The 13,034-nt window shown below is 42.8% G+C and overlaps 2 protein-coding genes across 3 annotated transcripts in view; one reads left to right on the forward strand and one right to left on the reverse strand.

Moving 5' to 3' along the window:
* Positions 1 to 3,409: 3,409 nt before the first annotated feature.
* Positions 3,410 to 7,034, reverse strand: IFT22 (intraflagellar transport 22). The gene is made up of 5 exons (XM_076354619.1): positions 6,979 to 7,034; positions 6,516 to 6,595; positions 6,296 to 6,385; positions 5,436 to 5,638; positions 3,410 to 4,514 (listed from the first exon to the last, which is right to left on the reverse strand). Exons 1-5 carry the CDS (start codon positions 7,015 to 7,017, stop codon positions 4,366 to 4,368), a joined length of 561 nt encoding a protein of 186 aa, XP_076210734.1. The 5' UTR covers positions 7,018 to 7,034; the 3' UTR covers positions 3,410 to 4,365.
* Positions 7,035 to 7,208: 174 nt separating this feature from the next.
* The window catches only part of COL26A1 (collagen type XXVI alpha 1 chain), a 195,883-nt gene continuing 190,057 nt past the window's right edge, over positions 7,209 to 13,034 (forward strand). For both annotated transcript variants that reach the window (XM_076354551.1, XM_076354552.1), the window contains exon 1: positions 7,209 to 7,344. The gene's annotated coding sequence lies outside the window, so the exon portion shown is untranslated. The remainder of the gene's footprint in view (positions 7,345 to 13,034) is intronic.

Raw genomic sequence — 13,034 nt, forward strand, 5'->3', positions numbered from 1 at the left:
TTTGTCCAGATAGGTCAACTGTCCAAAGCAATGATGTACCAACTACTTTCGTGGAAGATGAGTATGAACTTGAGTAGAGCTCACCTATAGCTATAAACCTTTTTGTAGCTATACAGCAATGAAACTTTGAAAATAATTTCTGTATGTCATAAATCTAGTGATGTAAGCTGTGAGGATTATCAATACTCAATGCCAGGTGACAAAATAATGTTGTACTTGACGAACTCCTGTTTAAGTAACAGGTTGTTTTCTCGCTGAACTGTTGGCATATCCTGGAGTTTTTGGATTCTGCACTGTGGAGGCTGAATGTATTTGAATTAATTAATATTTAAAATGTTCTATGTCCCTGATTCCAGCCTCAGTTCCCCAAACCATGACAATGCAGGTGATCACAGAAAAGCCACTGGAACAAATAGCCACTGAATTCCAGTATGGACAAGGAACCACAGAAAGGGACAGGGAACTCGGAGACTTCCAGTTTGTGCACAGCTCATACGAAGCAGGGGTTTGGGGGTACATGGCTGCTGACAGAATGAAAAGGGGACATGAACTGTTCACTGTGAGGGACTGAGAACACCTAGAGAAGGCTACGTTTGTTTGGAGGAGTTGACACGCTTCACTGGTTCTCTGCCTTCCCTTACACTTCTTGGAAAGGTCATCCAAAAAGCCTTTCCAAACTTCCAAGCACGGTGATAAGGTCCTCAGTGTGGACGAGTAAAATAGAGTGCTTTTGCTGCAAATTTGCTGTCATCTTCTGCTCCTAAATTGTTCCTACTCCTGGTTAAACCTGTGGCTTGCCAACTGACTTCCGTGTACTTGTGGCTGATTACCTCATGTTCCCAGTTTCCTTTACACTTGTCTGGGCAATTCTTTGCTCTCACAAGCAGAAATATGGGCCGAGCCATAGAACAGTCACTTCCTAACCACATCGCTTCAAGCAAATAGGACTGCGCAGCCCCAATCTGAGTAACGCCGTGATGTGGCGTTGTTTGAAGCTCTGCAGACTTACCGATAGCACAGGAAAGGCAGGCTGTAGAGGGCAGAGGCAGAGACCTAACATATGTTCATCTGGCATCTGGCATTCTCGTACCCCTCTTCTAACTGGGTGTCTCTGTTGACCTGTTTCATAAATCATTAATAAATGATACTTCTGAATAAATGCTTTCTCTGTATCTTCTCCAATACTAAAGATTAATTTTGCAAGGGTCCATGCATTTACTCTGCTCTTCAGCAGTCACAGAAATTAAACTCTTGGCCAGATTTTATGAATGATGTTCCACATTTATTACATATTATGACCTTTCTGGATGAGACAAAGTCAAGTCTAGGGATCTGTCTTTGGTTCTGTCTAACAGTATTTTTCTTCTCTAATGAACAATGTGTTGCAGTATATAGACACCTGTAATTTACATCCCTTTCTGAGTTTCAAGTAAGATCATGATTAACGTTTTATATGAAGCAAGGTGGTGAATAGGAGAGTTCATTGACTTTTCAACCCTGGAATCACCCAAACACTGGTTTACATTCCAAATAAAATATTTGGTGGGTTTCACACCAGTCTTTACCAGTGCGTATCACAATGTTGCTGTTGGGAAAAACTGAATTTATTAAGGCAGTATATTTTAAAAATTGGCTCCAGCACCACACAGCTGGCAACTAGGAAAAAATAATCTAAGGCAGCATGTAAAAAACTTGTTCTCTAGTTAGACTGTGAATTTTCCAATAACTGCCTCCAATAGACCACCCTATGACACTGATTGCAAACACATAAAGCCTGATTGTTTCAAAAGTCATATAAATAAAATGTAGCTGTTGAAATGCCAACCTCCCACTATTCGCCTCCAACCTTTCCATTTCATCTCTTACTGCCTATTTTGCTTTTTTCTTTCCTGGTGTCCTTCCTCTCACTGATGTTTTCTTTCAGTAGCCCCCCTCTTTTCTTCTCAGAACTGAGCAGAGCTTTTAGCTTTAATGGCAGAATAGGAGCCAGCAGACAATGAAAAGAAGCTGGGGCAGCAAATCCTGTGAGCGCACCAAGCACCCAAGAAAAGAACAGTGCAGGTTATTTGTGTGTGCACAGAACTTCACATGCCACACGCCTGGTACCAACCTGAGCAAACCAGCGTATCATTGGAATAGCAATTCTCTGAAGTATGAGCCTAGCTCAGTGTGTTTTGTTGTGTTATTTGTAGCCGTTAGTTTTACAACTTGGAACTGTTCTAAGATCTTTTAATCTTTCACCTCACATGCCTTTGTTTTAAATAAAAAGGGCTTAACAATCAAAGAGAAAAATATCTGGGGAAGTACAAAACACAATTGGGATGAAGAGGCTTTCAGACTCTAGCAATGTGTTTGTTGATTTTGAGCATGATGATGTAGAAGTGCTTCAAGCAGCGTATGAAAAGAACTGAAAAATCTTTTACCTGAAAGCAACAATAAAAGTAACTTATTCTGAGGTGCCACAGCCAATCATTGTTACACCACTACAATGAATCCCATTGAAGGGGACTGACAAAAGAAACGGAGTGCCAATTTTTTGCCTTGAGACCTGTGGGCATTTTGAGGAGGCCAGAGCAAGACCTGTGCTCGTGCTGACAGCAGCCTGCACCGCACCCTGACCGCTCTCTGCTCCCACTGAAGCTTCTCAGAGAAAACCCTGGAGAAAGCCCCAATTGCACACTGTTTGAAGGCCAGGAGAAAGATATGTAAACAACTGAGTAGATTTTTGAGGCATCCCTTCTTGTCATCCTGGAAAACAGAATATTTGCGCAAAGACAGGCTAGTCATTACTCAGAAAAGACCAAACTATGAAAATAGGAAAAATAGTAATTAACCTAGATCACTGAAAAACCTAAGAAGCTCTCACTCCTGTTGTCTTGAACTAAAATAGATCAAGTACTTCCTGTTCTATAAAATACTCTCTGTAAGGGATATTTACTAAAAGACAATGTTGGTGAGAAGACAGGGCTGTTTTACAAGTATATTTGTTAAAAGAGCTGCAACTCAAATATGGCATGAATATGCAGTGAAACAAAATCTGTAAAATTCAGTGCTGTGGGTCATAGTTCTGACAAGCCATTGATTTCACACTTCACAAGGTGAGCTGCAGTACAAGGTGAAATGGGATGCATCTCAAGGATTTCTGCAGTTCCTGCTCCCAGTCCCTCTCTCCTTTAAATTATCTTCTGAAAAAAAAAGAAGTGTGTGTCAGTGTGGATACACGCTTCTGTTTTTCATTTGTCATTTCTTTGGCTATTTGGGTCGGTGACAAGTTTTTGTAAACATCTCTTGTTTGAGGTAATTAGTGTGAAATGTACTACAAATTTATCACTGTTTTCCTTACTAAAAATTAAGCAAGTCGATAAGAGTTCCACAAAACCATAATTAACTTTCCTTTTGAGAAAAGGGATGCATTTTTAAAATGTTTTTATTGCTTTAGTACTGCGTGTTACAAAAAAATGTCTGCCATGGCAAAACACACTAAGAACAGGGATGAGTGCAAACCAAACAAATCAGAAAGTAAACTATCTATGAAACCACTTATTTCAATGCAACAGGGAACAGTAATAGAAGTTTGGAAACAGCTTTTCCTCCTCTGGAGAGCGCAGAACTTTTTTTTCCTCTATAGGAGCTCCTGACATAGGTCAAAGTATTGCACTACGCTCAGATTTCAGTTCTTTTCCTCCCAGAGACACCTAAACATTGTCCCCAACAACAAGTTTATTTTGTTGGAATAGATGAAAAGCCTAGTCCTGAGAAAGACTGCAACCTGCTCTGTCTTGCCAAGGCAATAGCTATGAAGTGTGCTGTCTTCAGATGCTGGACAGAAAGATAAGGAGAGCTTGGAACAGAAAAATGTGGATTCCACACCACGACTACTTCTCAGATCTCTATTCCAATCAGTTTGTACTGACTTCTAAAAGCGTAACTTCTCCAGGAATACAACTAGCATGAGCACTTTACTCAGATGCTTCAACAGAACTCCACAAATCTTGTGTTCTGTCAGGCTTTCTTCTCTTAGCACCTCTACAAAAAGGGATTCTGAAGTGAAGAGATGACTGATACCTTTATCTTTTGGTCCACACTAACATATTAAACAATACCTTCCTGTACCTCTGATGCCAAGTGAAACCAAAGTGCAGCTAAAGTTATCCAAATTCCTGGATGTGCAGCCGTCTCTTTGGCACCACAGTTCATCTGATGTCAGCACTTGGTTTTTTCTGGTTAAGTCATAAATTGTGCATTATTTTCTCTGAAGTGTTTATAGGCTGGCAAATTCTCATTGTGAGGACCTGTTCACAGGCTAGTATAGCTTACAAAGTGAAAATAATCCCTTTTCTTCCCCGTTCAGTATTTCTTTTAATGTTATGAGATAATTGACATTTCTTCCCTCTCTCTGCTCTCATTTATTAAGGTAATAATGCTTCTGAAGTATTTCATAAATTCCATCCGAACATCTTCAGGATCATCTTCTAAGTTGGAATGTATTAGTTTCAGCTTGTTCATCGGGTAAGCTTTGAAGGTAAATAAAAAATAATTAGGCATATTCCTTTTTTATAAAAGAAATATTCACAGTCAAGCTCATGGGACAGCTCACGCTGAAGTCAGTTGGAATTCAGTAGTATCCAGTGTTTGATACCCCAGATAACATATAACACACGAAGAAGACGTGTCATAGCCTGTTAGCATTACAAACAAGGACAACTTGTTGCTAGATTAAACTCTTCAAACATTATGATGTTTGGTCTCACATTCAGTTAGCCAGAATCAAACGATTCAGCACTGAATTGCAATTTTACTATTGAAGTGATATGACATTCTTTGATTACTTCAAAATTATGGAATGATATTCTTATGTTAAATATGTATTAATATATTAATACTTACAATAAATATGTATTTGTTTGAACACTGGAACAGGTTGCCCAGAGGGCGTGTGTGTTCTCATTTGTATAAACAGCCACAAATAATTCTGCAGTATAAGAAGTACCTATTACTAATTTTAAGAGGAAGAACATTAGACGTTTATTTCAAAGGGCTCCTATTCTTTTGATCGATAAAATGCAGGCTTAAATGGCCTCAAACGTGTCAGTTAACAAAAGATAAAATTCAATGTAAGAAACAAACTACTAGTGATGATGACACATGCCTACAGACATCAGGAGTTCTAATTCCTGGCTCAGCTACGTACTCACTGTGTGATCTTTGAGAAGTCAGACTCTTCTTGCCTTTACTTTCCCTTCTGTGAAATAGGAGTATTGCTCACCTTCTAGACGACCTTTGAAATTCATTATTTCTGTTTTTGCAAAGCATTCTAGTATTCTTTGATTGGCAGATTTAAATGAAAAATGCAAGCCATAAGGTATGAACAATTTTAAAGATAAATAGATCAATATAAAACTCTGAGTCAGAGATTGAGTTTTCCATCTTCTTACCCAAGGACAGATTTTCTGTGTCCCCTGCACTGCCTGGCTTGTGATGTGCAACTAGGAGACACTGACTATCAAGCAGTGGCTGCTGCTGCACGAAACAGGAGTACCACATTTCAATTTCTTTCAGGTGACTCGGCAGCTCAGGATTGAAGATTATTATTACGCCATGAGAATCCTTCATCAGAGCTGGCCAGCATGTTTCAAACCTTGAAAAACAGGTGCATGGAAAATGGTAAGATTGATAGCTGGAAAACAGAAACATGCACTCAAACTTCCTCAAGTTTTCTTCTTCCCTCCTCAGAAACACATTTCAGTACTTTATTATAACATCAGTAATCTTGACAGTGATCTATCATATTCCAAATATTTTGACTTAACTATTATGTTAGTTGGTCCCATGATTTGCTGACAATGTAGTATTTGGTCAAATGCTTATTTAAACTTTTTCCCTAAAAATGGATCTGTCCACTTCTCAGTTGTATCTTTTGGAAATTAAGGCCTAAATCATATATATACATTGTTTGAAGTCCACTCACATAGTAACTTCAAGGAGATAAAGGCAATTACAGAGTGGGCCTCTGTCTCCTGTACCTGTAACTTCATTCTAGGAGCTATGGACTTTACTGTTATACTCAGTCCTTATCCAAAACAAAGTTCAGTGTAAGCTGGGATCATGGCAGAGAGCACCTAATATTAGATGCTTTATAGCCGAAACTATAAAAAAATATAATGGGGTAAAGAGTCGGGAATATTCCTCATCTCAAAAAGATCATTGGTTTTAGGCCTTAAGTACAAATATTTTGTGTAAACAGAACTATTACGAATTAAGTAGCCTGGAGGAAGTAACAATGATGCTGGCTTACTTTTGATCACCACTGCAATCCCACAACTCAAATCGACACCCAGCTCCCTTGCTGTTACCGTTCAAGTTCGGCTTCTCATACTCCAGAATCCTGTGAAAATGAGTGGATATAGGATGTGGTATCATTCTACACACGACCACAACCAGAAAGCGGGACTTTCTGAGGGGCAGACAATTGTCAGGGGGTTGGTTCAGTCAGCATGCCACGAGGTTTCGCTCACCTTACACCTTGCGTCGGGCTGTAGCTGCCAATCCCTTCTATGCTCTCCGAAACAAAGTTTGCCAACACCGATTTTCCAGACTGGCAGAAAGCGGGAGTTAAAGACACCCGTAGGAATTTAATGTGCCAAAGCCACAACGAAGAGAAGAGCACGGTATTTATCCAAGCACCAGTTAAGGCCCCTGTGCATGCAGGCCTGCCCCCCCTCCCTCCCGCCTCCAGGGACCCCCCCCCAGCCTCCACAGCCGCATCCTCTGTATGGCAATGCCGCCAGCACACCCCAGCGGGCCCCGCCTGAGCCAGGCCGCAGGGACTGCGGCCCTCAGGGGGCAGGCGCGGGCCTTGGGGAGGGCGGTCAAGAGGCCGGGGCGGAGGTAAATAAATACGGCCTCGGAGACGGGCGGTGGCGGCGGAGAGAGGCGGGCTGGCCGGGGCCGCCTCCCGTGGGCCCGGGGCGCGCTCACCTCGCGGGGCCCCACCAGCAGCACCTTCGCCTTCAGCATGGCGGGGGCGGGCAGCTCCTCCCGCCCGCCCGTTGCCCAGCAACGCGGCCGCGCCGCCCGCGCGGCGAAGGGGTAACGGGGGAAGGCGCGCTGCGATTGGCCTTGCCGCCGCCACGTGCCGGGGGGCGGTGCGCGCGCGGGTCTGGCCGCCGCCCGCCCGTCGTGAGGTGGCGTCCCGGCCGGCCGGCGGGGAGCCCCGCAGTGCCGCGAGGGGGGGCCCGCTCCGCCCCCGCTCCGCTTGGCCGAGCCGCCCGCGGCAGCTGCTGTCCCTCTTCTCCTCACACACTAGCAGGGCCCGTGGCGCGGGAGATGGACGCGGCCTCTCAGGTATCTTGGTGGTGGGTGTGTCCCGGGCCGCTCCTGACGGAGCTGGCGGTGTGGCAGCGGCGGGCTCGGGCCCTGTGCGCACCCAGGGCTCCCGCACGCTGCCCACAGTGGGGTTTGCAGCGCCTGTACGGCCTTAAACCCTAACCAGTGTGCCCTGAGGGGACCCCCAGCTTTTGTGTCTGTTGGGCGGGACTAGCAGCGGATCCTCCTGCCCGCGCTGTTTTGGGGGAGAGGTGTCCCCTTGGCCTTTCTGTCCTCTGGAAAGCAAGAGTCAGGCTAACAGATACTAAACACACTTAAAAATCACACAGTGCTCGTGCACCGCTCTGGTGTCCCTTGCTAGCTTGAGAAGTGCTGTCCTTGCCTGAAGTTTCATTGTGATTTTAACTGCAGATTCTCCTTGAATGGGAGATGAAGCAAGCTCTTGAAGTTTCTTATTAAGGCTTGTTAGGGGAAGCAAGAGGCTTTTTTAAATTGCAGCTTCTAAGAAAAAAACATCTGGCAGACATATGTGCTGCTTCAGAGCTGTTTAGTGCCCAGGTACAATAGCAGTTTTAGACAAACTTTCAAATAGGGCTTCTAGGCGCTACCATAATGTAAATGTTTACTACCAGTACTACTAATAAATGTGAACCAGAATTGCTCTGCTCTCGCTGAGGGGGTAGAGTCTTTTCTATCACACTGTAGGCTTATTTGCTGTTTCACTCCTGACATAGGGATAGTTTAGGGTGGTTCAATGTGGCAGTGGCATCACACCATTCACACAGCATTTTAAACTTCAGAAAACTCTTTGTTTTCAGGTTGGTGGGACAAAGACGATGAAAAAACAGTAGTCGCACCTAGCACTGAGTTTGATTCTGCTGTAGCAGGCTGGAAGTGTATTTTCTGTTTGTGAAGATCCACGTGTGATTCAGGACCAAATTCACAATGAACTGGGACAACTCATAGTTAATCCTTGCTGCAGCAATGTTGTTTTCCACATTTCAGACCTACTAACTTCCAAAGAAAAGACAGAAAGGGTGACCCAGAGAGAAGAAATTAGGACAGCCTCTCTTAATTAGCTGGCACATGTTATTAGCTGCCACTAGCACATGAAATGTGTTATAAAGGGTCCTATTGTGGACAGCAGCACAGAAGAGGGGGGGAAAAAAAAAAGAGTAAGAGGTAACTGAAACTGGGTAAAACTGGCTGCTTGTGCAGCTGCCCAGAAAGCAATTAGGATTAATTTTTAGATGAAGTGTCAGATAGGGTCTTTGTGTGTTTGTACTACCCGCTGAAGAGTAAGGAGAGCACAGCTCACTAAGGCTGCGATTTTTTGATTTATCCATGTGATTTAGGGTTTGAAGTCCCTTTAGAAAGTGGGAATTAAGCTTCCAAGCCACTTAGGGTGACGTTTTCAAAGGCTTCTAAGTCAAGTACATTTGATGTTATCGGCATCTGCCTTAGGCGTATGGGTAAAGTTATGTTAGTTACTGATGTATTGTTTGCTGAGAGTACACGTGTACAAATCAGCAAGGCCATTTTGTTTCACTTATTTAGAACTCTTTGTTAGACTGCAGCAGAGAAAAAACTCCAGCAGTAAGTGAACTACTTCCAGACAATACTGGTAATGGTCTGTAAGTCTTGCATTTATTAGATGGCTGTTTTTCCACCATAATGTTTTGGTAGCAAGCAAAAATTATCATCTCCAGATGATTCTCTGTGGACAGATCCTCCTTCTTCCTTCAAAAGCCAAAAGCAATTGCAGGCTATCAATAATATTTCAATAAAACTGTTCTTCGCTCTAGAAATGTCTATGAGAACTCAAACTATGAGACACATTGCTTGCTGTATCAATGCATGTGATGCTTGTTGCCTGAATTGCAGATAAGAGGACTCTGCCTCCAAGTTAGAGGCCCACAGGTTTACTGGAAGCAGCCGTAAAATGTAGTGCCAGTCACCTTTCAGATAATACTTTAGCACTTGCAAATCATTCAGTCTTTTGGAGAACAGTATTTTAAGTTTGCATTATATTTCATTTAATGTGGCATATAAAAATTTTCTTATGAAAACAACTCAAAAAAAATATTTCATAAGATTTTGTGGCTCAGTACTGGTACTTTGCTTAATGTACTGTAACAATGTTTCCAAATTTTGGAAAACATCCTAGAGCACTCAAATCAAGTTGTGTGTGAAATTAATGCCTTGGTTAGAAGCACAAGGCAAGAGTTACCATGAGAATGAATGCACTGCCTGTTTGTTGTGTGTTGTATGACACTTACTGCGTGTGTGCAGAAACAGCTTTCTAGTGGGCACAGGCACCGACCTGCATTACATCCTCTGTTTATACAGGTTCGTTTTGGGGCAAGGCATAGAATACAAGAATTGAAAGGAAGAAGCACCTATTTTTGTGCACTGGAGCCTGTTATTAAAAATTAAAGAGAAAATCAATATTGTTGTAAACTCAAAGCTTGTTGCTTAAGAAGCTCAGGGAAGGGATATGTCTCTGAGGTTCAAAGCCTAGTTGATTAAGTAAACGATGAAGGTTTGGATAAAGTGTGGCTGTCCTCTGGGTAAAGTTTTGGTAGAGCTATGAAAAAGGACCAAACGGAAACAGGACATTAAGGTGCGTTGACAGGGGTGCAGTGGAGCGCTGCTTTTTATCATGAGTCTGTTTCACTTAAAAGTGGCTACTAAGGAGGGGTAAGCACTCAGTTCAGTCTTTCTCTCCCAGAAAACCTATTTTGGAATCAATAGGAAAAGCTCATGCAAAACCTGTTGCTTGGTTCATGCCAACAGATTGTCAAGGACTACAGCTGTGATTTATCTGTGGTCTCAAAGTCCTTCCCAGAAGAGATGAGGATCTTTATTTCCATTTTATAGATGGAGAAACAAAAGCAGAGAAAGGTTAAATGACTTGCCTGAAGAACCCAGCTGGCTGACAGCAGATGTAGGATTAATTAAAATGCCTCTAAGTGTCAGTGCAGGCTGTGGCCAGTCACAGAGGAGGCAGGGAAGCAGACAACTCAGTGGCCAATGTATTTTCCTGACCAGTGGACATGAACTCAGTGACACCTTAAACGGCCCAATTCTCCCTATGTACCTTCATCAAAGTCAGTGGAAGCTCCCAAGGGATGAATTTGACTTGCTCCATTTATGCAGTGATGTATAAACAAAACACAAGGAGCAGCAGTCTACCTCCATGACCCCCCAAGAAAACACACCAAAGTGCCCTGATTTTTGAGTCACAATACATGAATCCAGCAGTAGGATTTAGTTGCTATGGTTTAAATCTTAAGGTACAGCTGCAGATGGCGTCTCTGATAGATGTTTTTTGCTTACTCTAAAGTGGTTGCTCTGATCACATTCTGTGGAGCAACAGTAACACCTAGTGGCTAAACGTGCCAGTCCATTGCCTCCTTTCTTTCCTTCCCTTCAAGAAGCACGAGTTGGAGGGGACATGGTGTGATTGACAGTTTTGATTTGCAAGGCCAACACTTAGGATCTCCAGGGATTTGCCATTTTCCTTTCAACCCCCCCCATGTTCTGTTTTCTATTAAAAGTGGTAGATGAAATATGAAACTCTTCCTCCCACCTCCCAACCCCCTTCGCTTTTCTGGCTCATGGAGGAGGTTGTTCCAGTCCATCTTGATCTGTAGGTGGGTGGGCTGTGAGTGGCCGAGCCTACTGCTTCCAGCTTGGAGCACTCAGATTTCTGTAAGGAATCCAAGCTTTTTTCTTTTTCTTTTCTTGTCTGAAAAGGATCAAGCAGATCATCTGATGGAGGTTGGTGACCTCAGTGCATTTGATAATGTGGTGTTAACTTGCCTGCGTTAAGGCAGACCAAACCAATCTGTTCCAAGAAGTACCATTTCTTAAGATGTGGTATGCAGGATTGTTTGCCATGATCTACTGGGACTGCTAATTCATCAGAGAGGGACCCCCTAGAAAAACAGTATTTGAGAGGAAAGAACCCACAGATGTTTATTGTGTTAGCAGGAGAGCCCTTCAGAGGGTCTTCTTTCAGGGGAAAGTTTCAATTTTTCCATGGAAAAAAACATTAAGCAAAAGTATTTCTGCTAAAGCCCAGATCATTTGCATTTGTAAATAAAGCCTCAACTCTTTGCAGGAATTACAGTACTGAGACATTATGGTCTCATCATATTCATGCTGTTTAATTTTAGGCTTCTGGTTTAGGTATTCTGAATTGCCCTTTGGAAGCATCTATTTAGGAGGGTCTTCATGGCCTGTTGGCAGAGCCTGGACTCTTAATTTGTGCTGTGGATACATGCTTTTTTACATATGACATAAACTTGTATCACAACCCGCTCAAAGAAGTAGTATTGCCTCCATCCACATCCCCAGCTCTCCGTCTAGCTTCCTTCCAGTTACTTGTTTAGATGGAACTGATTCAACTGAAAACTAGTCTGATGCCTCTGAGAAAAAAAAAAAAAAAATCAGGTCCTGAACCTGTTCACTGCATAACTGCACAAAAACCTGGTGCTAACAGAAAGAAGGTAATGAGGACCAGTGGGGACATGGCCAAGTGGGACAAGGATGGGACCATTTCTTTCGACTACTGTGCAGATGTACACTGAATTAAAGCGTGCACATAGTCATACCGTTAGTCAGAACTTAAATTTGGTGTTCTTAATACCCGTTTGTGAGAGCAGTCAAAGAGAAATACAGCCTGATGGTGAGAAATGAGAAATATTGTGCTGGGATGTGTTGGGCACCCTTTACTCTTAGAAGAGAGCATGGCAGCCTTGTTGGGCTGGGCGAAAAACCTTTCTTTATGTTTGGTAAAAACGGTTTCATAGGTGGTAGAGTAGAAAGTACTGAAACAAGACAATCAAAGGACAATTGTTATTTGTGATTCACGAGGGCTCATGGAACCTTTTTTATTAGACCCGTATGCTTTTTGTTTTGAATATAAAATTTCAAAGTAAGTTTTGTTTCTTACTGACAGCTGTGGTGTCTGCCGCCCCTGTTGGTCTGGAAAGAGACTGCATTTATTAACATTGTCTGATCTATTTATTCACTCAAGGCCAGACCCTCAATGACTTCATAGAAAGCAAGCAAAAAAGTGTGCATTGTCTTTAGAGGGACTGCCATGTGGTCTTATAGGAAAGGAGATCCTACTGACAGGAAGATTTTGTTTTCTCTCATTTTCATGGTCTGATTTGACTTATGTGTTACTTTGGAGTTTATGGCCAAACACAGGAGTTCCTTAACCCTGTGGTCCTTCCAGGCATTATGTTTCTCCTAACATCCTGGGCCAAATCAGCTGTCTTTTCAGATGTCTCACATTCATTTTCATGTAAGGCTCAATTACCTCTTGGCAGTATGCCATTAGAGACAACAGATTTATACCAGTAATTAGTATGTTTTGAGGAGTCTGGAACAAGATCTCAAATTCTTGCTCCTTTGCTTAGGTACCTGGATACAGTGATGAATGCTTAAACTAATGGCTTTAAACTAAAGGAGGGTAGATTTAGAGTAGATATAAGGAAGAAATTTTTTACGCTGAGGGTGGTGAAACACTGGCACAGATTGCCCAGAGAGGTGGTGTATGCCCCATCCCTGGAAACATTCAAGGTCAGGCTGGACGGGGCTCTGAGCAACCTGGTCTAGTTGAAGATGCCCCTGCCCACGGCAGGGGGGTTGGACTAGATGACCTTTAGAGGTCCCTTCCAACCCAAACTGTTCTA

Source organism: Aptenodytes patagonicus, chromosome 17 (assembly GCF_965638725.1).
Source record: "Aptenodytes patagonicus chromosome 17, bAptPat1.pri.cur, whole genome shotgun sequence".
NCBI lineage: Eukaryota > Metazoa > Chordata > Aves > Sphenisciformes > Spheniscidae > Aptenodytes > Aptenodytes patagonicus.

Coding starts and splice junctions, on each gene's coding strand:
- IFT22 (XM_076354619.1), bottom strand. CDS start 7,017: ATGCTGAAGGCGAAGGTGCTGCTGGTGGGGCCCCGCGAG. Junction 6,386..6,515: donor AGCCCGACGCAAGGTGTAAG/GTGAGCGAAACC, acceptor TCATTTTCACAG/GATTCTGGAGTATGAGAAGC. Junction 5,639..6,295: donor GATTGCAGTGGTGATCAAAA/GTAAGCCAGCAT, acceptor CTGTTTTTCAAG/GTTTGAAACATGCTGGCCAG.